At 37.9% G+C, this 25241-nt stretch overlaps 1 protein-coding gene across 3 annotated transcripts; it reads left to right on the top strand.

The window, feature by feature from the left end:
• Positions 1-850: 850 nt before the first annotated feature.
• LOC145562466 (uncharacterized) lies at positions 851-22891 on the top strand. 3 transcript variants are annotated; one of them, XR_014094387.1, is made up of 16 exons: positions 851-1333; positions 2629-2723; positions 2819-2932; positions 3077-3181; positions 3308-3379; positions 10400-10512; positions 12931-13065; positions 19125-19193; positions 19724-19811; positions 19912-19983; positions 20076-20173; positions 21464-21581; positions 21653-21712; positions 21821-21931; positions 22138-22367; positions 22455-22891. XR_014094387.1 is itself a non-coding variant. In XM_081622758.1 (15 exons), the coding sequence occupies exons 1-15, from the start codon at positions 1198-1200 to the stop codon at positions 22243-22245; spliced, it is 1494 nt and encodes a 497-aa protein (XP_081478884.1). In that variant the 5' UTR covers positions 851-1197; the 3' UTR covers positions 22246-22891. The 3 variants fall into 3 exon arrangements, 2 of the variants coding, with proteins under 2 accessions (XP_081478884.1, XP_081478886.1); XM_081622758.1 differs by having other exon boundaries at positions 22138-22891; XM_081622760.1 differs by lacking the exon at positions 851-1333 and adding an exon at positions 1392-1505 and having other exon boundaries at positions 22138-22891.
• Positions 22892-25241: the final 2350 nt, after the last annotated feature.

The following is a 25241-nucleotide window of genomic DNA, read 5'->3' as shown; positions in this document are numbered from 1 at the left end:
TTAAATAAACAAACTTCAATCAGATTAAAACAAGTAAATTGTTGTAATTGAAGAAACAAAACACAACAAAATTAAGTAAATAGAATGAAACTAATAAGTGAATTAACTTGAGAACGTTAAGATAAAGATTCACGAGCTTCAATCAACAATTTATCAACAATTTTAATGGAAAAGAATTGAAAACATGAGAGAGGAGATAGAGGAGAGAGAAAGAGAATGAGCAAAGAGTGAATGAAAAATGAAAGAGTGAAAGCGGTGTGACTGTGTGAGGTAAGAAATTTTTTTAGGGTTTTTCATTAGATAGTTTGGGGTTGGCCCATATTTAAAAATTAGGTTGTAAAAATAGGGTGGTAAACCTAATTTAGGCGGGTTGGGTTCGGGTTGACCAGACTTGAAACTGACCTATTTAATTAAATGGGTTTAGGTGAATTGGTTTCAGGTTGGGATTTCCAACCTGAACCCGACCTGTTTAACTTCAGGTCGGGTTCGAGTTGACCCAATTACATAAACGAGTTGAAAATCTTTCTCAAATTCGTTTATTTCGAGTTAGGTTCGGGTCAGCTTTTGCCAGTCCTACAGTTGGATGTAGGAACCATGCATTAATGATAAACTGATAAAGGGAGTACTATAATTGAATAGTCCAACAACTATTTTTACTTCATACTACCACTAACAACTAATTTAAAAGCTAATCTATACGTACTACTAATTGATCGCTTCACGCGACTTTGTTTGCTTTAGTTACTTCCTTAAAACTACTCGTTATTGCTAGTGTTTATCAATAAGACCCACGATTTTTATGTCACTTATGTTCCATATTGACCAAGGTTATGAAGCTCACCTAATGACTCATGAAAGTTAAGACTCGTGAAAGTTCTATTCAATCAAAAATTCAATTTCATGTGACTTTATCTTCCTCCAATGATCAATCCCACCAAAATTTGCTAAAATTTTCATCGCCGGCAACAGAAAGAGTGTGAGACACTGATACACAACAGTATCTTTGCCGACACACAAACCCTTTTCTTTTTTGTCTGGGAATAATTTTTTTCTTTGCCAACCTCAATTTTTGTCTTTTCAAGTTTCCTTTTTTATTCTCAATAATTATTCAAACTCTTGTTTTTCTTGTTCTTTCTTTCTTTCTATAAAAACCCAACAAAAAAAAAAAAAGAAAAATTTATTTTGGTCTGATTCTAAATGGCTATGGCAAATACTAGCGAGAGCGACAAGACGGGGAAGGTGAAGAAGAACAAGGAAGTAATTCGATTGGAGCGTGAATCTGTAATTCCTATTTTAAAACCTAAATTGGTTATGTCTTTGGCTAATCTTATTGGTAATTTTTGCTCAACTTTTTATTTGTAAATATCTTAAATTGGTTAATGTTATAGAACAGTAACGCTATGTTTGGATAGAGAGTAATGGAGGGAAAGGAAGAGAATAGAAATGGAGGGATGCATCCTCCCTTGTTCCTTCCTTGTTGGAGAGATTTGGAAGGAAAATGAAAGGTCTCTTTCTCCTTCCCCTCACCTCCCTTTCCCTTCCCTCTTTTTCCTTCCCCTTTCTTTACCTTCACTATTGTTATCCAAACATGGTGTAAATGAATTCATTTATCTTTACTATTTAAATATTTTAATTAATGTTTCAAAATATTTCTTTTCTGGGTTATATTTTTGCAAAATTGAAATGGGTTTGCTTGCGTTTTGATATTATTTTTAGATTTTTTATGGGGCTAACCGTTTTGGTTAAGTTGAATTGGGGTTAGCTCAATTGTTGTTGTTGTTGTTGTTGTACATATTTCTGTTTTTGGTATTGTATGTTTTTGTGAAATTAGAAATGGGTTTGCTTGATTTCGACGAATCATCAGATAGAATTTGAGTTAAAGCTTAAATTACAATTGGGGTTCACTCATTTAGTTTCACTGCTATTTGAATTGGGTAAAGTAATCTTTCATTGCACAATTTTCTCTTTTGGTTTATGCTTATTTTTGGGAAATTTGAAATGGGTTGCTCTTTTCTTTTGACATTGTGATGCGCGTTCCTTAGACAAAAGGACTTTTTTAGTTTCTTGGTTTAACTCATATGGTTTCACTGTAATTAAAATTGGGGATAAATTGATTTTTGTTGTACAATTTGCTCTGATGGATTATGTTAAATTGTGCATTCTTGCAAAATTTGAAGGGTTGCTTGCTTTGACAATATATAAGTTGGGGTTAGCACATTTGGATACGCTATTACTTCAAAATTTGTGGGTTGTGGCTTGCAGTATTTTTGGGATAAAGTGATGCAAGCTTTTCAATTTTTCAAGTACATATAAGTAGCAAGATTCGTGGAAATTGTCTCAAACTCTTTGACTATGAAGTTGCCATTGAATATGGTTCAAATTTAAATTTGTGAGGCATTAGTCTATGTGTCTGAATGGTACCTATCTGGGAGTATGGCAGATTACTGCTATGCCGATTTTTTTTTTTTTTTCTTTTCTTGAGTCTTAACATTAGTTGGAACAGAGTCTTTGTTTTTTATGCATGTATATAGTTACATGTTTTTGTATCCTTGAAAGCATTTTAAAACTTAAATTTTATATATTGATTCTGGTGTGATATGCTTTAATCTGTTCAATAATATCTTGCAGAACATAGTTCTGACAGAGCAGAGTTTTTGAAGTTTTGTAAGAGAGTTGAGTATACCATTCGGGCCTGGTATCTCTTACAGTTTGAAGATTTGATGGTACTGTGATGGTATTTGTCCTTCAAGTGAATTTTTGTTTCTATTGAATGCCTTGTTATTTTTCATCATTGAAGTCATGTGCCTGATTGCTACAGCAATTATATTCCCTCTTTGACCCTGTTAATGGAGCTCAAAAGCTGGAGCAACAGAATCTATCTCCTGAAGAAATTGACATTCTTGAAGAAAATTTCCTGAGCTACATGATTCAGGTGATAATGTGGTTTACTTGTTTCTGGTGACCATTTATGATGGCAGGTGTTCGGTTTTGTGCAGCTAACCATTTTATTAAATGAAAAAGTAGTACGTTTGGTGGCAATTTGTCTGTAGTGTTTGATGCGCTTTATTTCTACCAGGTTATGGATAAGAGTAATTTCAAGATTGTGAGTGATGAAGAGTTTGAAGTTGCCCAAACTGGCCAGTATCTTTTAAATCTTCCCATCTCCGTGGATGAAAAGAAGGTCCCTTTCCAGTTCTTTATTTTTGGTGTTTGTGCTATTGACTTTTTGTTTCACATTTGTTAAGCTTTAACTTCTGTCTGATGCTGTCCTTTCCAATGCATGTATTTGTTGCTGTGTTGAATTTAGCTTGACAAAAAGCTTTTGAAGAGGTACTGGTCGAAGCATCCCCAAGAAAATCTTCCGGAATTTGTTGATAAGGTAAAAGCTGTAAGATTAAATTTTGGTTTAGTGGTTGTTTGGTTGGGCAATAAATAATGGAGTAATTGGAATTTCACTTTCTTATACATCTTTCATCCTAGTAAAATTTAATTGTTTGATTTTGCACACATATTAAGAATCATCACATGGACTTGTTTACGTGTAAGACCAAAAGTCTCCCTTTTTAGTTAGAAATTTATTGGCTTTGTAGGTTGTTTCAGGGCTTGGGTGTGAATAAACGTTGTCTCCCTTTAGTTGATGTTTGTTGTGGTTAGTAACATTGAAGTAGGGAGGGTGGGGGTTAATGTTTTTCACATGCATTTATATGAATATTATTATTTTTCTTCCTGATGATGTTATTAACTTAAAATATGTACTAACTCTGATTTAGGTGTTTCTGTGTGTTTCTGGTCTAAAGGTCGTTATTAGTATTTCTTTTGTCTATTATCTTTAGCTTAACCTGAATTACTTTTCCTGGCCATCTTCGTTGGCAGGAATACATGAAGTTTTTTACTGTCTTTGAATTAAGGAAATGCTTTTAATATACCTATAGTATTTAAAATACACCAGTGCATAGGTTATACAAATTCATCTACAACCGTTCAAACTGCTGAACACAAAGTTTCCTTAATATCCTTTTTACATTTTTTGAAAAGTTAACATCATGGTAACTCACATGCGCTGCAACATGAGCTTTTTGAAAGTTGCAACGGACTAGCGTGTAACAAGATAATAATTGTATAATAATTGAGCGAATGATTGTATGATTGATTGATAATTAAGCCAAAAGCTTGCGAAATGATTCCATGGCTTTAGGCCATGACTCTCCAAGGTTTTTCTTACAAATTTCTGGATACTTTTCCCTTCCTAGACCACTCTCTCTTATACTACTACTACAAGCATAAATATGGCAAGTAAGCCTTAATTACTACAACTTACTACTATTGGCATTTAACTACTTTAGTGCATTACAAACAAAAGATTACTGCTTCCTGTCCCCTGCTGCTGCAACGGTTCTCTGTGCTCCCTTTTTCTCAGCTAAGTCATGTTGTTGTTGGTGGTAATGTGCTGCCCTTGCCTTTGTCTCCTGCTGTAAACAATTGTCACGGGTGGTGGAGGGGAATGCATTGCAATACTCCCCCCCAAAAGAGCCACCTTGTCCTCAAGGTGGAACTCCGGAAACCTTTCCTTAAGCGCGGCTGTATCCTCCCATGTAGCTTCAAACTCCGGTAGCTCGTGCCATTTGATTAAAACCTCAGTCCCTCCTCCCTGACCAGCCTTTGTTTGTATCTCAAGGACACTCTCTGGCTCCACCACGAGTTCTAATTCCGGGGTGAGCTGGGTCGGAATGGTTGGTGAACTTGACAACTCTCCTAGAGCACGCTTGAGCTGTGACACGTGAAAAACAGGGTGAATTCGACAATCCTCGGGGAGGGCTAACTTATACGCCACCTTGCCAATTCGTTGCAACACCTCAAAGGGCCCATAAAATCTTGCTGCCAACTTCTCGAAAGGCCTCTTGGCGAGTGATTTCTGCCTATACGGCTGTAGTTTGAGAAAAACAAAATCCCCAACTTGAAATTCCACCTCCCTGCGCTTGCCATCAGCGTATTGCTTCATGAGTTGTTGAGCCCGAGCCAAATTAAACTTCAATTCATCAAGTATCAAATCCCGAGCCTTCAGCATATCCTCCACGGTATCAACCGTCGTGTGGCCCCCTCCTATCCTTACCAACTTAGGAGGATCCCTGCCGTAAAGAGCCTTGAAGGGAGTCATCAAAGTCGAAGAGTGTGAAGTAGTATTATACGAAAACTCGGCCCACGGCAGCCACTTTGCCCAAGCTTTGGGTTGCTCCCCTGCAAAACACCTTAAATAAGTCTCTAGCCTCTTATTCACCACCTCCGATTGACCATCGGTTTGGGGATGATACGATGTGCTCTTCTTTAATTCGGTCCCCTGCATTCGAAAAAGCTCCTTCCAAAAAGTGCTAACAAAGACTCGATCCCGATCCGACACTATACTCCTTGGCATGCCGTGTAATCTCACAATCTCCTTGATGAACACCTCCGCCACGGTGAGAGCGGTGAATGGGTGTTTAAGGCCAAGGAAATGCGCATATTTGGTTAACCGATCAACCACCACCAAAATAGTATCAACCCCCTTTGACCGAGGCAGCCCCTCGATGAAGTCCATGCTTATATCCTCCCACACTTGCTCCGGCACCGGCAAAGGCTGCAGCAATCCCGCCGGCGACTGCTGCGAGTGTTTATTTCTCTGGCAAATCGAACAATTGCGAACAAATTCCGCCACTTCCTTGCGCATCCCACTCCAAAACCACTCACTACCCAACCGCAAGTACGTCTTAGTGTCTCCCGTATGACCGCCTTCCGGAGTGTCGTGGTACAACTTCAGCAACGCCCCTTTAAACTTGGACTTCCTGCACCAATCTCCCCTTGTACACTAGATGCGAGTTATCAATCGAATAGCCTTGAGGTCCTTCTCCCCTGCTCACTTCCTCTCGAATTTTCTGAATCTCCGCGTCCTCCGCCACCTCACGGCCGATACCTCCCCAATCAACGCCATGATTGACATACAAAGCCCCAAAATTGGTCGCAATTTCACTCTCCCCCTGCCGCGACAGGGCATCAGCAACCCTGTTCGAAATTCCCGGCTTATACTGTAATTCAAAATCAAAACCAATCAGCTTTCTCACCCATTTCTGATAGTCAGCCCCGATTTCCCTCTGTTGTGCAATGTACTTGAGACTTTGTTGGTCGCTTCTCACGACGAATCGCCGACCCAACAAATAATGTTTCCACTTTTGGACCGATAAGCAAACCGCCATGAGCTCCTTCTCGTAGACGGATTTTCCACGACTTCCCGGACCTAGGATTTTACTGTAGAACGCTATTGGTCTTCCCTCTTGCATTAATACGGCCCCCAGACCGAAACCGGAAGCATCCGATTCCACAATGAAAACCTTCCAAAAATCAGGCATAATTAACACCGGAGCCGTGCACATGGCCTCCTTCAACCGCCGGAACGCCACCTCTGCCGCTTCCGACCACCCGAAGTTGTCTTTCTTCAGTTGGTCAGTAAGTGGGTGGGCAATTTGAGCGTAATGCCTTATAAACTTTCGATAATACCCCGTCAAACCTAACAATCCTCTTAATTCTTTTAAGGTTTTTGGGGTGGGCCAAGTCAACATGGCTTTGACCTTCTCTTGATCCACCGAAACACCATCACTTGAGATGATATGGCCCAAATAAGCCACAACATCTTTGCCAAACTCACACTTCTTTTTGTTAGCAAATAAAGTATGTTCCTTCAAAGTAGCTAATACAACAGTTAAGTGCTTAATGTGCTCTTCACGGTTTTCACTATAAATGAGTATATCATCAAAAAAAACAAGAACAAACTTGCGTAAATAAGGTCGGAATACCTCATTCATAAGCGATTGGAAGGTGGCCGGAGCATTAGTCAATCCGAACGGCATCACAAGAAATTCGTAGTGTCCCTCATGGGTCCGGAACGCCGTCTTGTGAGTGTCTTCCGGCCTTACGAGTATTTGATGATACCCGGCCCTTAGATCAAGCTTGGAGAAAACACGAGCACCATGGAGCTCATCTAGTAACTCATCGATCACCGGAATGGGGTATTTATCGGGAACCGTTTCTTTGTTGAGGGCCCGATAATCAACACAAAAACGCCACGACCCGTCCTTCTTCTTCACTAATAATACCGGACTAGAAAAGGGGCTCGTAGAAGGACGAATGATTCCGGCTTGCAACATCTCTCGGATGAGTCGTTTAATCTCATCCTTTTGGAATTGAGGGTACCGGTAGGGTCTCACGCTCACCGGATTGCTCCCACCCTTAAGGACTATAGCATGTTCATGTCCCCTAGTAGGAGGAAGCCCATTGGGCTCTTCAAATACTTCTTCAAATTTGGTTAACACCCCCTCTAAAAAGGCGGGTAGCCCACTGCCTTCCTGCTCATTTTTTTCTTCTTCCATTCTGTTCAATTCAATGAGCATGCCTCCATTCTCCTTTCTCAAGGTTCATATCATGGCTTTGAGGGTGATTCCGGACTTCGAAAGACTCGGCTCTCCCTTGATCGTCACCGACTTACCTTCCCACATAAATGACATCTCTTGAAGCTTCCAATTAGTCATCACCATCCCCAGTTTTTCGAGCCACTGCACTCCTAAAATTACATCCAAACTCCCTAATTGTAGGGGTAAAAAATCCTCTTCGATTTCAATTGCCTCCCCAAGCTTCAAACGCACCCCCTTACACTGCCCCTGCCCTTTGATGGTTTCACCATTACCGAGGGAAACCCCGAAAGTGCTGTTGCCTACGACTGTCAACCCCAACTTCTCAATAACTTGCAAAGAAATGAAATTGTGTGTCGCCCCCGGATCGATCATAATCACCACGGATTGGCCTTGAATAGCCCCCTTCAATCTCATGGTCTTGGGATTCGAGAGACCTACAATGGAGTTCATCGACACCGCGGCTGGAATCTCCGCCTCACCTTCTTCGGGTTCCTCAATGGCGGCGAATTCACCTTGCTCCTCCTCCAATTCTTCCTCCTCCACCATCAATGCACTCAATCCTTTTGCAGGACAGACATGCGTGGGCCCCGTCCATCTACCATCGCACCGGAAACAGAGGCCACGCGCCCTTTTGTCCTGTATTTCCCAATCAGTAAGTCGCCGGACTTCCCCGTTGTAACGCGTCGTATTTGAAGGGGCTCTGTTCTGATAATTGTTGTTGGGTTGGGTGACCGAAGCTGCTGATCCTTGGCTAGAATGACTGGGTTGGTTTTGTGCTTTGGTTGGGATAAAGGATGGGTTGGGTTTGGCTGAAGTGTATGAAGGGCTGTTGGTGTGGGAAGTTTGGGCCGGCCCACCACCCAATATTGTGTTAGCTGGACTTTTGTTGAAGTATGAATAAGGCCCTGGTTTGACAAAGGCGCCACCCGATCTTTTTGACCCGTTAACCCGATTTCTCTCTTCAACCCGGATCGCGAGATCCATTGCATCTTCCAGGGTATGCGGGTTGAGCATTCGGATCTCCACTTTTATATCCTCCTTGAGACCATTGATGAACTGACCCTTGAGAAGACTTTCAGGTATGTCCGGCAACGGCGACGCCTTCTCGATGAAAACACGGCGGTATTCGACCACCGTCGTGGTTTGCTCAACGGCAAGCCACTGCTCGTGTAGTGTTCCGGCGTTGACCGGTCGAAATTGGGTGAGGACCCTCTGCTTCACGTCCTCCCAGCTAACGACGGGGCGGCGGCGATTCTCCCATTGATACCACCGGAGAGCATCACCCTCCATGGCAACCACGGCGGCCTGAATTTTCTCGGCCTCCGACAACTTGTAAAATTGGAAATACTGCTCCACACGGAAGATCCACCCGTCCGGATCACTCCCGTCGAACAACGGCATATCGAGCTTCCTAAATTTCCAGTTTTCCCGTGTTTCTTGGCGGTGGAGAGGGGGGTTATAGTTCCCTCCGGCGCCGGGGTCCCAATTCCCGATACGGATTCCGTTGAATCGCTCATTATCCCTTGGCTGCCCTCCGAAACCACCAGGTGGCGGCGGCGAGTCATGAAACGCACTCACATTCAAGGGCTGCTCCACCTCTTCGTTTCCCACCAGAGGCTGAACGGGTGTCGATCCCAAAGCCTTGAGAGCGTCGCGTATTTCGTCCATCACCTTATCTTGCCTGCTCATCGTCATATGAAGCTGCTGGGTTAAATCTTGCCGGAACCTATCTATCTTCCCATCCTCCGTTTGTCTTAACTTATCTATGGCTTCTTCCTGTTGCTTCAGCAAGGTTCGCGCCAGGGAGTTCTCTCCTTCTCCTAACTTCTCGAGCATCTCCTCTACCTTTTCCTCCAGCGCCGCCACTCTCTCCGGCGTCACTGTTAGCGAAGTTGGCGGCATGGCTGCTCTGATACCAACTGCAACGGACTAGCGTGTAACAAGATAATAATTGTATAATAATTGAGCGAATGATTGTATGATTGATTGATAATTAAGCCAAAAGCTTGCGAAATGATTCCATGGCTTTAGGCCATGACTCTCCAAGGTTTTTCTTACAAATTTCTGGATACTTTTCCCTTCCTAGACCACTCTCTCTTATACTACTACTACAAGCATAAATATGGCAAGTAAGCCTTAATTACTACAACTTACTACTATTGGCATTTAACTACTTTAGTGCATTACAAACAAAAGATTACTGCTTCCTGTCCCCTGCTGCTGCAACGGTTCTCTGTGCTCCCTTTTTCTCAGCTAAGTCATGTTGTTGTTGGTGGTAATGTGCTGCCCTTGCCTTTGTCTCCTGCTGTAAACAATTGTCACGGGTGGTGGAGGGGAATGCATTGCAAAAGTCTGGTCGGTGTGTGTTGGGCTCTTAGATGGTATAGGCTTTCTGATTTTGATAGGGAAAATTTAAGTGTAGTTGATTTCGTAGTTGAGACTTATGTAGCTGTGCTAGATTGTTGTTGTGACTTGGGAGGAGAAAACATAGGACGATGCTTTGGAGGTGTGTACATATGGTTATGATTGTGATTCTTTAATGATATTCTTTGTAATTTTATATTTATTTTTGTGGGTAGAGGTGTTTGGAGTTTTAGTAAGCTTCTTGGTGGTATGTGACAAATGCTGCCTTTTCCAATTTTATGCTTTCTGTCGTCCAGTATGATTGGCTTACACTCTACATTTTTTAGAGGATGCCTTGTCCTTATATTTTATACTGTGGTTCTTTGTTTGTATACGTCTCTTAAATAACTTTATTGTTGCTTGGGGGTAGGTATATCAAATATAGATTGATGTACACTTGTACAGTGAGTGAATCATATCAGCATTTGAGATTTGCTCTCCATCATCACTCTTTTTGTTGTTTTTCATGTCTTATATTATTGAAAAGAGGTTACCTTTTTCCTCTGGTTGTCTCGGCTTCGATGCTTATATTTTTATACCATTTTATTGTCCCTTCTCAGTATGTTATATTTCGACGTGGCATTGGTGTTGACCGCACTACTGATTACTTTTTCATGGAGAAAGTGGATATGATCATTTCACGCATATGGGCAAAGCTTTTGAGAGTGACTGGGTGAGTAATAGCCTGACACTATATTTTCAGCCGCAATATTAAAATTTTAAGAACTTGTATCTTGTCACAACTGCTACTTCTAGAAGTGTTTAGAGACAAAAACATATTTTGCATATTGATTGGGGTGAGGTGGTATCTGCGAGTTGCTGCAATAATTAGAAGGATCTGGCACATAACTTCTACAAAATTTGGTACATATGATTAAAAATTTATGATGATAGAATAGTTTAGGGAGAATCGATACGTGACGTTGAGCTACCAGTTTTTTAAATTTTTTTTATATTATTATCTATTTTAGAATTTAGATCGTGTATAATTTGACTACTATATTCAAGTTTTTAAGTTTTGGCAAGTGGAGTGATAAAGGATGTTTTCGGATTTATTCTAAAAATTGTACGCAAAGTGATTATTTACTTTCTTAGTGAACTGTTATAGATTCCAACTTTTTTGTTCGTAGTGAGAAGCTGAGAACCCTTTCTAACATTTTATCTTTATTGAAAGAAATATTATTAGAAGAAAATTATGAGGAATCTGCATAAGTATGTGTTATGTAGACCTATCGCGTACGCTATATAATTATAATAACCAGGTCTGCTATCTTGGTAAATCTTGTTTACATTTTTATGTTGTAAAGATTTCCTTATAAATCAACAGTTAGATTGATTGACAGATAATGCTGTTTAACTAATATATCAGACTTATATGACAATTAGTAAATGATAGAGCTCTGAGTGGCTTGGATTTTAACATTGTTTAAAAGCAGGGATTCGTTCTTTATAAATATATGTAGAAAACAGGGGTTTAATCTTGGAGCTGATGATCCTCTGTAAACGGATGATTGGATTAAGGTGAAGCTGTGAAGGGGCAAAGGGCAGTGTATTTGTGGGGAGTGGCTTTTTTTTTTTTTTTTTTTTTAATTTTTTTTTTATGGATATAATCAATAATAATCATAGTTAATGCAAATCTGCAGCATACAAAGTGTGTAGAAAGAAATGAGTTAACAGTTTGGCTGAAAGTAGCTATAACCAACAAGGTCCTTTGGGCTTCTAGATGTTAATCAATTCTGTATTAATGTCTTAGTTCTAATGCTAATAGAGATTGGGAAATTCCCATAAACTCGATCAGATTTTCTTTAAATTTAAAACATTCAATTCAGAGAAAGCCTAACAATTTTGTCTTAACTATAAGCTAAATTTAGGGAAAATAATAATAATTTCTAAAAATAAACTAATTACTCCCTCCGTGTTTTAACATTTGCATCACTTTGACTAGCACATTTGCCGAGACATAACTTTGACCATTAATATATTTATTGTCTATTAGTAAAAATTGTAAAAAAAATTAATTCATGCAAATAGACATGATAACTAATCCAATGATATCCTGCATAATAACATTTATTCATTTTATAATAGTAAAAAAAAAAAAAAGTTAAAGAGAGTATGTGAATAGTGTATAAGTCAAAGTGATGCAAATATTTGGAACAAAGGAAGTACTATTATTAAACTAAATAAAAAGACCAATATTTACGCCTATTCTTACTATGCCAATTATAGTTGCTATAGAAAAAGATGATGAAATATGTCCTTGGGCCAATGATCCACTACCAAAAGACTTCATACAAAGGCTTATATGGTAGGGAGAGATATATTTTTAATTAGACGTATAAGCGCTTAAGCTATTAGTTCTTCACTATGTATTTACTACATTATTAATATGGGAAGGTATTGTTTTAGCCTTTTAGGCTGTTTTGTTCTCTTAGACTATGTGTTGGGTGCAAGATTGTGGGTTTAAACGACAATGAGGACACTGTCCTAATATTGGACACGAGTGCAGGGACATGCCTGAGTAGAACATATTCCTATTTTTAAAAGACTTTTTGCATGAATTCTTCCATAGAAATACACATACACACATTTTAGGCTGACTTGATTGTTAATTCTTGTTGAAATGCAAATCTGAAGTCTATTTGTGAGCACATAGTGCAATTTCTCTTCTTTTCCTTCCTTATATTTCTACATTTCTTCCATGATTAAGTGGTTCAACATGATTGAATTGTATGAGTGAGCATTGAAGTGTAGGCTAAGAATTCATTATACCCTCGTAGAGTGTCAAGTGTGTGACACGGATGTGGAAGACTAATTGAAGAGCTGAAGTAATATTGCTGATCAATAATTATTGTCAAATGGCCCAAGGGGAAGGTCAAGCTTTCCAAAATTCTTGTATATCAGCTTAGGACACTTAAGGGTAGACCGGTAGAATGTGATCCCAAGAATAAATAAAGTGGTACTTGGTCTTAAGGGTCTGTGAGATAATATGGTGTTTTTCCCACTGTTTTATCATTCTCATCTTTCTCGTGTCTCATGATGGTTGTAATGAGTTGTAACTTCATATGTTTCTGGGACTGTTTTTTTCCAGGATACAAAGACTTCGGTCTATGTTCTCAAAGCCACGGCAGAATTCTATTAAAGATAGAAAGAAAGATGATGAATATGAGTCTGACCAAGATGATCTCTATGTTGAGCGGATCAGAATCCAGAATTTGGAATTCAGGTTTGATATCTGAATAACCCTGACTCTCCATATATGTGGTATGTTCATTGCAATAGGGAATATATTGTTTTAAAGTAACTATGTTTCATAGTCTCTGCATTATCTGACTTCTTCTCAATGGAAGCAGAATCTGTGGAATATTTTGCACATGAACTGCTAATTGTTCCAGAGTGTATGCTATTTATGATGTACGCATTATGCTGCATGGTATGTTCAAAAAGTTATAAAAGAACTGTATGCTTAGGATACCATGGAGTGACACTATAGGAGGACTATTATACAGGTATACCCTTGAGCTATCATCAAGTAAAATTATCTATAGAGTATAGAATCAAGAAAAGCCAAGTATTGTTTTGAAGCTAATACTTGACTCCAGGTATATAAAAGCCTCAAAATTTAAATTTGAAGCTTTGAAAGGAGAATGTTGCAGGATCAAAGATCACTGATAAACTCTGATCAGAAATTGATCAAAGAAACTGATAAAATGTGAAGGAGTAGAAGAAGAAAGAAGTAGTGAGAGAAAGAGAGAAAATAGAATAGAGATAAGGAAGAGGAAATTCTGAATGATCACAAGTAAAAGTATTAAAGGAGTATTTATAGAGCTAAATCTGGCTACATAGAACTAACAAGAACTGATTATGACCAAACAAAGGCCAACTGAAGTAAAAAAATTCAGTTACAGCAATATTCCTTATCAGGGGAGCTATGCCCTCAACTTTTTTGGTTTCTTTTTTTAATTTATTTATTTAGGGCCTGTTTGTTTCAACTTATTTTCTCTTTTAATACATAGTAAGTTCATTTAGGTTCAGACTAAATGAATTTTGACTCACTTACAAAAGAATGTAAATTTGATTAAGAACAGTGTTAAATAGAGAAACAAAGGTACTTTCGAGATGCTACTTCTCTACCAAGATCTCAAGTCTCATTTTTTTCTGAATGCCCTCAATACCTAGCTACATTCCCCTTTTACGTTACAGCCCCAAATTACATACCTACCATGATTTTTTTTTTTTTTTTTTCCATATTCCAGCTCAGCGATGGCAGTCTCCACTAACTTGAGTGCTTCTTTAGGAAAAAAAATTGATTTATACTATTCCAACTTTTGGTGATCCGCTATAAACAGTCACACATTATTCCTGAATGGGCCCAACTATATGATCATTTTAATGCAAATGGTCTTGCAGGGTTTACCTACTATAGCAGGTAAATGCGAGTATTTTTACTTTAAATCTCCCCCTCTCTTTCCCTTTTATGGAACTGTTGAATTTTTCAAGGTAACTTTATAGAACTAATTTATCTCTTACTTTCAAATTCTCCTTAACTAATGGAACGAGTTCAATTCTTAGGTGGTTCTAATTTTTTTTTTTTTTTTTTTTTAAATGACGGTAGTAAGATCAGGGTCGTGTTGGTTGCGGCGACAATGTGGTAGTGGTGGTAGTGGCAGTAAGAGGTGTTGATGAAATGGCGAGGGTGGTGGTGTTGGCAGCAAAGAAATCACCCCTAAAAAGTACCCTTTCTACTACGTAGTATTATTTAAGTGGGGGGGGGGGGGTGAGGCGAAAAATGACTTGATGGAGATGATTATGTGCTGTACTTTCAGTTTTTTTTTTTTTTGAAGACTGTGCTGTACTTTCAGTTGTTATAGTGAAAAGTGACAATGAAGGAGGGAAAGCTCCTTATTTTGCCTGTTCTATTCTAACTGATTGAGTTCGATTAAGCAGGAAGGAGGCCACTTAAAATAAAACTAGTGGTGCCAAGTCCTTTCTTTTATTTCAGCTTTCTTTTTCCCACCAGGGGGTAGACAGGTAGTTGCAATGATGAACATAATGATGACAAGGAGTGGTGGATTTGAGGGAGGAAGCTTAGGGAGGTAAAGCAAGGAGAAAGAAAGAGAAATAAAAAAGATAAAAAAAAAAAAAAAAATTGAAAAAAGTAAAAAGTGTAAAAGGAAAAAAAAAGGCCCTCATTAAAAGTCACGTGCATGTCACGTGATCCTTTTTTTACCTAGTGTGGAATGTAAACAGGCCACAAGGAGTCAAGGTCTATTATTTCAAATACATATTAAAGTCGGGCCCATTCAAGAATATTTGAAAGGTCTGGTCGCTTGTTTCCGCATCCGCTCCTTTCCCGTGTGGGATTGTTTATAGTGGATCGCCAAAAGTTAGGACAATTTTTAAAAAATTTCCCTTCTTATGTCTTCTTTCTCTGTAACCTTCTGGATCATTGTGGCTTCTTCCCAAATAGCTTCAAAACTCCAACAACCCCTTCCACTCAATAAGCATTTCACCTTTTGAGGTGTTTTCCTTGTATTTTTTACTCACATTCAGTAATTTCACAGCTCCACCATTTTTGAGATTTGATGGGATTGAGCGGGTGATTATCGATTTCTCTTTTAAGTTGAGATACATGGAAGACCATGTGAATCTTACATGTTGAGGGTATTGGGTAACTTAGGCTTATATGCTATGACCCTATCTTTTGCAAGACAGTTTAGGTACATAGAATCTTACTGCTACTTTCTTAGCTCATAAGGCCCTTTTTGCTAATGACCTCGTCTATATAAGAAGACCTTATCCCCTACTTCGGAAGTCTTTTCCCTTCTCATCTTGTCTGCATTTTCTTTCATTCAATATTGTGCTTTTAATAGAGACGTGTCTTGTGTGAAATCTCTCTCTTATAGCCACTCTTCCTAAGAGTTAACTGAAATATGCCCTCCCCCAAGTTTGATCAGTTTTGGTGGGTGTCTTTTCTACGCAACCCCGAAGAGAGTCAATTTAAAGGAGTTTTGCGGAGTCGTGTTGTTAGAATATAACAGTCTCAAGGTCTTGTTCACCATCTTGCTTATAAAGATGCGATTTGATCTCTTTAACAAGATTTCCACTCCTGAAAAATCATTGAAGTATGTTTCAGCCTAATAAAGTGAGAAAAGTTCGATGGCCTGTTAACTACCAATAAAACAGTGTCCACTCCTTTTGACGATGGTAAGTCCATCACAATGTCATCCGAAAGACCAAAATTGATGTAGAGATTGGTAAAGATTGTATTAACCTAGATAGACTCTGCTGTAAATCTGCAATTGTTTACAGTCATATCCCACATTTTTGCACATACTTTGCCCCATCCCTTCGCATCCCATCTCTTGCCATCTTCAAATATGTGTTTTCCATCGGTGAGTTATGGTATAACCTCACGAGGCTGGGGATGAAGGACATGATTTAGGCAAACCAACCCTCCCCTGTATAGTATTTTATCATCACTTAACCTTCATTGACTTCCTGATCTTCTTGAGTAGCTCATCTCTTCCATTCTCCTCCTTTAATTCCTTCCCTTCCTTGGATCGTAATTAGGTCTCCCTACTCTACCTCACCCATACTTGTTTTGGATAGCGAATATGCTGCTATGTTGAAGGACACATTTATTTTGAATTTCCAAGTTCAATCCGATTAACTACCACACCCACCTTCGATAATCAATTCTAATCTCACGCTGTTAAGTGATAAATCTCATACTTTGTCGGTTGGTTTTTACAACAAAGTGCCTTCCCATCAAATGATGTTTTCATCTCATGATTGCGAGATATATGACCAATTCTTTTTCATAAGTTGACTTCTCTTTTGCTATCCGGCCTGGATCTTATTGTAATAGGCTATAGGCTGATTTGACATAAACCATCATCCGAAATGAAAGTTTCTGCCACAAATTCCTTCCAGACTCCAGCATAGAGAGTGTAAGAGCAAAGACCATTACTTCCTTTAGCTAATGAAAGGCCTTGGTGGCTCTCTCTGTCCACCTAAATCTTTCCTTAATTGCATAATGAGGAGGTCAGCAATTTGGGTGAATTCTTGGCATCTTACAACTCCTTCAAATTTCTCGAATTATCCACTCCACCATCATCCTTTCTCGTGTCAACCGCCACACCCCTGTTAGATATTATATGCCCTAGATACAACTGCTCCGACATCCCCATACACATTTTTTCAGGTTTTCATATAGCTAACTAAAGATTGGTTTATTTGTGTCCTTGGGTTTGACCAAAATTTGATGCCCCGCCTTCTAGGGTTGAGCACGAATCGAATATCCAATTCAAAATAGATTATAGATTTTAGATTGGATATCCAGTTTCAGAAAATTGTAATATTTGATATCCAAATCCGATCCGAAATTTTTTCAATTTTTTGTTTATATTATATATTTTTTTTCCAGAGAAATCTAAATAATAGAAAAAAAATTTGGATATTCGGATCGATCCGAAATGTGAAATATTTTTTGGATATTTTTAGATATCAGACATCCGTTATCCGAAATCCGAAAATTGATATCCAATAAGGTATCCGATATCCGAAATTACACATTGGATTTTTTAAATTATTAGATCAAATCTTCGGATAGTTTTGTTTCCCCTAACTGACGTCTTCAAGTGTGATTAGGTTAGCACAATTACCCCATGAAGCTTAGCTAGAGATTCATTAGTTAATTTGTAGGAAACATTTTCTTTGGTTAAGGCAAGATATTGACATGAAACCTCTACTAAAAATGTATATTATATTTATAACTAATAGCATATGACTAGAAAATGGGCTCACTAATGGTCTAATGATCCTAATCTGATATTGGGGGTAATGGTATGGTTGTACTCTCATTGCTAGCTGTGCCTTGGTGGTATCCCTTTTTGGTGAGTTAATTATCCTTTCAAAACTCCCCATCGAATTATGGGTAATTGCCCTCCCTTTAGTACGACCCTTGTTTCTCTTTCTCCTTTCAGTTTGATTGTGCTTCATCCCCTTTTTTCAAGATGGAAATTTGAGATCTCACGAGTGCAGGGTTACCTTGCAAGGAGACACTTAACCTAGTATTTCCGGGAACCCAAGTATGACATTGTTGCTTAGTTGGAGTTGTAAAAAATCCTCTCTCATATCTACCCTTTCCTCAATCGAGTGAGTACTCTATTGCACACCCATCTCCCTTGAATCGCCTCCCCATTCCTCTATGAAACATTGTACTTGCTGGAAACCGTCAAAGGAATTGATGACTCTTCCAGTGTATTCTTGCAATTAAAATTATGCATAGCTCATGGACCTACCATGACTACATCCTCCTTGCAATGATTGCCAGTTTGCCACCTAGTTTAATACTCCCTCCGTTCCTAACCAAATGCCCCAGTTTGACCGGCTCTTTTGCCAACGTGGAATTTTGACCAATAATATCTTTAATCATAAAAAAGTATAAATTAAAAAAAAAAAAAAATTTGATATTCGAAATCTATACATTTAGATGCTTTTAACAGGTACCATATGACTTTATATTTCATCTTATGTATAAAGCACAACTGGAGGTCAAAGTGATGTATGTGAAATTGTGAATAATACAAAACTCAAAGTGGGACATTTATTTTGTAAAGCATTTATTTTGGAACTAAGGGAGTTCATATATAAAAGGCATTTTTCAGCTTTTTCAAACCTGTTTCTGGGCAACTTTTGACTCACCTGACACTAAGTGAATGGACCTTGGACTTGGTTGCTTGAGTTCTGAGAGAAGGGAAGGTAGGATAGAAGAATTTATTAAATTGTAAGGATCTTTTCTGCTTTTGTTGGGGGAAGACACCTATTTTTTTTTTAGCTTGGATTGGAAATTCCTTTATTTTTGGAGTAACATCCTAGCTGGCCATTTTCATGCAGAGATCTTTTGGTTGTTTTTTCTTTTCAGTTCCAACTTTTCTTACTGAGGATTTTCACAGCATTTTCTGGATTTCTTTTACGAGTTTGAATATAGAGAGTAAGTGACTGGTGAATCTTGTTTTAAGTCGATTTTGTGCCTCTGTGAAGTTTGATGCAAAATAGAATGTTAAATGCTTCATCATACAATTCCATCATCTCTCTTGTTTGTTTGGGTTTTTTTATTTTATTTTATTTTATTTTATTTTTTATTTTTTATTATATTATTATTATTATTATTTATTTATTTTTTATTTTTATTTTTAATTTTTTTTATTTATTATTATTGTTATTTTTTTTTTATGTATATAACTATTAGACAGCGTCTTACATTGCTTTTTTCTTCAGTTTGCGCAATCTGCTGAGCAAGATTACCATCCAGGAACCTACTTTTGATAGAATGATTGTTGTTTACAGGTATCAGCTTCATGAGCTCATGTTCTCTTCTCGTGCCCATGTTCTCTGTTTTAATTTGTTATATTTTGGATTTTTTTATTGGCAGCGAGCACTTATCTCTGCCATATACTAAATATAGTTTATCTAGTACCTTTGTCCAGCATATGATATACCTTTAACTATTGTAGGGTGCCTACGTGATAGGGTATTTAGAGGTTCAAAGATTGAAATGATTCTGTTTTATAAAATAGCACTCCAGATAATCTCACACGTTATGTTTGACTGTAGAACTGTATTAATCACTGCTTTGGTTCTGTATTCAGTTTTGGTTCTCATATTTTAGTAATTTCTGTCACCGGAAGAAAAGAAAGCAGTGTGTGCTTTCCAATAAAAATAAATGCTCTCTGTGCTGTGGCTTGCTTGTCAAATTGTTTTACATTGATGCATGATTCCATTACACAATTCATGTTCATATCTTGGGAATTGGGATTGTTGAAGTTGAACTTTCTGGAGATTTTTACAAATAGCTAATAGCTTGTTTAATTTGATAGGAAAGCAAGTCCTAAAGGAAAATCAGACAGAGGGATATATGTGAAACATTTTAAAAATATTCCAATGGCTGACATGGAAATCGTTCTTGTAAGTGTTTCTTATTATAGCTGTGTGAAGCTTTAATAAATTATACTTCCTATAAGTCACCTTTGAATCTTGTTCATGCGTATGTGTTTTCTATTAAAAGCCGGAGAAGAAGAATCCAAGTCTTACACCAATGGACTGGGTCAAGTTTCTTGGAACTGCAATTGTTGGGCTGGTTAGTTTTTAAAGTTAAGAATCCCGATGACTTGATTCTTGTAATCTTTCACCCACCGTTTTAATTTTTTCTTGAGTTGTCTATTGTCGCAGGTTGCTATTGTAAGTTCACTCGAGATCAATGCTGATCCTTGGGTTATCATAGCCGTCCTTTCCACATTAGTTGGTTATTGTGCAAAGACATATTTTGCGTATGTTTTGTCATGACTTCACCTCTCTTTCTCTTTTGATTGGATATTGCTGAAATTTTTTCTTTTATCCAGCTTGAAGATCATGTACAGGCTTTTATGCTACATATATCATATTATATTGGATTCCAAAACCTTACTAACTCATACACTCTAATAACAATAGTATAGATGGAAAGGTTGATTCTTTGACTTTTATTAGCAAGACTTGCTTACAAAGCTATTAGCTTGAGGCTACCGATTTCCAAGATAGTCCCCCCACCTCCAAAATAAAAGGGTTTCACTTACCCTTTCTCTCCTGTACACACCATGGTTACCTTGACAACACCACCACTTTGCTCAGCCACCATAACAACCCACCATCCATCCGAACTTTCTACTAAAACCACCCATTGTCCTACTTCTCCACCATCATTGCCTTACCAACTACCACAAAACCACCTACCCTCCACTTAATCCACACGACCACCATGCATAACCAATTAAACTGCTTCAAAATCCACTCATAACCCACCAAATCCCCCCCCCCCCCCACCTTAAATTCCATGAAATTAGTCAACCACCCACCTTAAAAACCCACCACCCACACGAAAATCCACCCAACCAAGAAAGCAATCAATACTAAGGATGAGCAATACCTCTTTTATTCATAATCATGGCTTTAAAGTATCAATTTCAACCGTGAAAACTCATTACTCTTTATTCTTCCTCCGTTTAATCTTTGCTCTCAATAAGTAACAAGGTTGACAGTCCATTACTGACCACACCACATTTCCACGCACGCACACACGGTAATTTTCTTGTAACTTGTGTGCTTCTTTGTCTTTATTTTTTTCTGGATAATTAGTGATTGCAAACCCATTATTCTTGGTAGCTTCTACAAATTTGACAAGATTCATATGCTTGCAAATTGTAAGAAGTTGTCAACTTGTCATAGTACCTCTAATTTCTGATATCCAGAGTGGGTATAGGAGTGAAAACTTAACTATCAGCTGATCTAAGGAAGAGGTTTCAAGGATGAAACATGTACCATTAAAATTTTTCATTTTTTCAGAATCAAACAATACAAACTGATCAGCTTATGACATTTAGGGGAGATTTTATCTTTGTGCTTAAGATCACTTTATCTGCTAGGTCTCTTTGTCCAAACCTTACCCTCCTGCTTCTGAGTAGAAGCCCTACTTATGGCGTTTGTATGGTTATTTTTCATATTATCTAAAATCATGCATGATTCTTGATGTTTCAATGCTAAAATTTTATGTATGTTCTCCATATTTATGGCCTTTAATTCAGCTTTCAGCAAAACATGGCCATGTATCAGAATTTAGTAACTCAGTCAATGTATGACAAACAACTCGACAGCGGAAAGGGAACTCTTCTTCACTTATGTGATGACGTGATTCAACAAGAAGTAAGTCTTTGCATCCTTCATCTTGATGGATCTGCTAACTGCAGTTTCTAACCAAGTCTTTTGTTCTGCAGGTCAAGGAAGTAATTCTCTCGTTTTTCATACTGATGGAACAGGGTAAATGTACTAGAGAGGTAATCCAGTACTCCAAATGAAACTTAACCTCTGTGATCTCATTGTAGACTGTAGTTTGCTTCTGCCTTTTTAATAATCAAACTTCTGAAATTTAATGACTTGCTTAGGATCTTGATCTACACTGTGAAGAATTAATCAAGGAAGAGTTTGGTCAGAGCTGCAACTTTGATGTAGATGATGCAGTTCAGAAGTTAGAGAAGTTGGGTGTTGTTTCTAGGGTGAGATTCCTTTCCCACCTTCATTACTAGGTGTCTTTTCTGATCAAGCTTCAGAGATCTTGTTCTGGTTTAAGCCTCTCCTGCATTGTATTTGTAATTGAATAATTGTTTAATTCTGTATAAATCATCTATACAAACCATGTCAAAACTTTCTTTTCAACTTAAAGTTTCCTTATTCTAATGCGTTTTAAGGTTTGAACTACCAGGATTCAATTGGCAGGCATTTTGCTGTGAGCCTTAAGCGAGCTAATGAGATAATCGGAACAACTACTGAGGAGCTTGTTTTGAAGGCGAGACAAACTGGCCTTCAGTAATTCTTGATGCTCTTTTTCGCAAGGGAAGGACTTATACACTGTCTTTAATGGCTCGATTTAAATTTAAATACAGTAGGGAAGATTGCGTGCACTGCCTGTTCGCCCCTTTGTATGTAACCAAGGTGAGAAAACTGGATAATTCATTTATTTGGTGGTCTTATGAATATGACTATGCTCTATGCAGTACATAATCCACAGATGTGCCACAGGCATCTTTATCTGGACCTGGCAAAAATTTGCTGAATATTGTAGGGTGTCCTCTTGTTGCACTTGTAAATTTTTTTTCAAAAGTAAACCATCTCGAGTTGCAAATTATTAGCTTGACACAAAACTGTTTGGAGGAACATGATTTCTTATGCAACTTGCGCCAGGGCTTCAATTCAATATCTGGTGCTTTGAGGCTGTTTAGCTGGGCTTTGAGGTTGTATGTGAGATTGCAGGGCAACTGTCATTCTCTATTAATAACGCTGTATGGTTTGCACATTGATAAGCATAGAAAGCCATAATGAGTGGCATTCAATATTTTTGGATAATAATGGTGGGATTGACACTTCTTGGTTGATTTAAGGAGAATTTAGCTCATTTATGAATGCTCATAGTGTAGATGATTGGCTTTCATGAATGAGAGCTATAACTTTTTTTTGGAGTTGACTTTCAGGTAGCTGCACATTATGAATTCAGAATCATTCAGATAATGCATGTATTTCTTTCAAAAGGCAAAAGGCCAAAATTGCATAGATAAAAGATGGTAGCAAAAGCTTTAATGTATAATAAGACATTAAAGTGTCAAACAAAAGAGGACGCAAAATTTAGTTCATGCAAAATTTATAGGAGAAAATTTAAGTTAATAACCTCGATGTTTATCAAGAGGTCAATTAGTAAATTCAAGTGTATTCTAAGGGATATAATTTCTGCTATTGAAAGTAAATATAGCTAAATTAATATATGTGAGCAGTTTTCATATTCCTTCACCATTAAAACCTCCGCCATTGTTGAAAACATTCCTTCAACACCATTAAAAATTTGTAAGCAGCATGCCACTGAATTTCTAACCGAAAATCATGGCCACTTACCATTGTTGAACGCAATCCCCTTAGGATTAACAATTCCCTGAATTTCCATATTTTCTTTGAATTTGGCGACAAAGCTGCAGAAATTTCCTAGTTTTTCAATAATCTTTGAGACTTTATGAGGGAGAACCTAGGTTTTGAAGAAGATGAGGCTAGGTCTTCATTTTTCTGCATCTAATAACTTGTTTTTAACTCTGTCAGCTATCATTGCCACCCTTCTATTAATGTCTTGGAGAGGAGTCTTTATCAACTTTATACACAATTGGGAAAAAAAAAGGAAAAATGTATAATTTTAAAAATAAGCAACACGATTTTCAATAATCTGTATTTACGGAAAATGTCATTTGATAAATAAATTTTGTTTCTCTCTGTGATCAACCCAACAGTTTTCACGATAGTAATAAAAAGTGGGTGGATATATTTCTTTTCAAAGGAAAAAAGTCTAAAATTATTGCATTGATAATTTGTGATACAAACTCAGACTCTTCAACAAAGAGAAAAAATAATGCAAAATATTATTCATGCAATTCATATTAGTGATGATAAGTGGGTAGATACCCCCAACAAAATCAAATGAGAAATTTTGACTTGGTACAAGCAACTTCTTAGCACAGCTGTACAAAATTGGATTCATGTAATTCTTAGTATTGTAATTGGTCATATGATTAACATTGACATGTAGTGATCTAAACATGTAATGTAAAGAGTGCTACGTTCTCTGGAGAGTAGAGACATGGCCCTATTGTGCTAGAGAATACACATACTAGACATGGCCCTAAGAGGCTTAGACCATAATTATGTAAATTCAATTACTTTGATTCCTGAGAATAAAAGCCTAGATACGGAGTACATAAAGTCAAATATAATCTCTCTCTCTAAAAATGAGAGCATCTCTCACTAAAAAAGTGAGTTCATCTTAGCCTTGCTAGGGTTTATCAAAGCTTCAAGCTTGAAATTTCTGCATGCATGCAAATTTGCTCCACTGCACTTGTTCTTCTGAATAGGTGGGTGAGGATTTTATTATAGCTCCCTCTAGGTAGGAGAGTACCTCAATCTCTTTGCTTATGTTTTGGATTACTTATCAGCTTTTTCATTGTTCAAGAAACTTTCTTGTTATTACAAAAAACTTCTCGGCTTCCAAGTAAAGGCTGTAACCTTTCCTAAGCTAATCCTCTTTTCAAAAAAGTTGTGCGCGCTCCTTATATGTTCATGTAGCCAATACCCTCCAAGCATTTATTGCTCCAAATTTCTACTGGTGCAGTGAGGTATAGCTAGAGGCGGCTAGCTATTTTTTATTGTTTATTATCTCCATTTTCTTGCTCTCCACGCTTAAACTTCTCCTTCTCCCAAGAACTACTGGTTTGGCTATAAATGTGAAAGAATTTTCAGCAAGCTAAACTCAACTCCTCATTCCTTTTTTCTGTCTTTTTCTCTTCGTCTGTTCTCAGACTGATATTCCCTTATTTACTCCTCCTATTCTCATTTTTCTTGCTCCTGCCATGAGTAATAACAATCAACCTCCAAACGCTCATAATGAGTAGCAAAATCTGGATCTAAGAGGGGGACCTCTGATACATAATTTACCAGATTTAATGTTGGAAACATCAATATGAATTTTAACTTGAGTGTGATAGGTCTATTTGTAGGACCTCACCCTCACTTGTTTCATTTGTGCAACATATAGTCAACTCAAGGTGGATAAGAAGTGGTGAAATAAGGGTCCATAGATCGGGACCTTACTTCTTGTTTGAATGCAGCAACGGTGAAGATCAACAAGCGTTGGTTCGCTTTAGCACTGCAATAATTGATGGAAGAATCATCAATTTTAGACGGTATCAAATTGACTACGTTCCACACCAAATAAGCTTAATCCTAACTAGGCTCTAGGTTAGGGTTTATGGGCTCCCTCTAGCCTACCTTACGCAA

This window comes from Chenopodium album, chromosome 10, assembly GCF_948465745.1.
Source record: "Chenopodium album chromosome 10, dcCheAlbu1.1, whole genome shotgun sequence".
Lineage (NCBI taxonomy): Eukaryota > Viridiplantae > Streptophyta > Magnoliopsida > Caryophyllales > Amaranthaceae > Chenopodium > Chenopodium album.
This window is presented reverse-complemented; position numbering and strand designations above follow the sequence as displayed.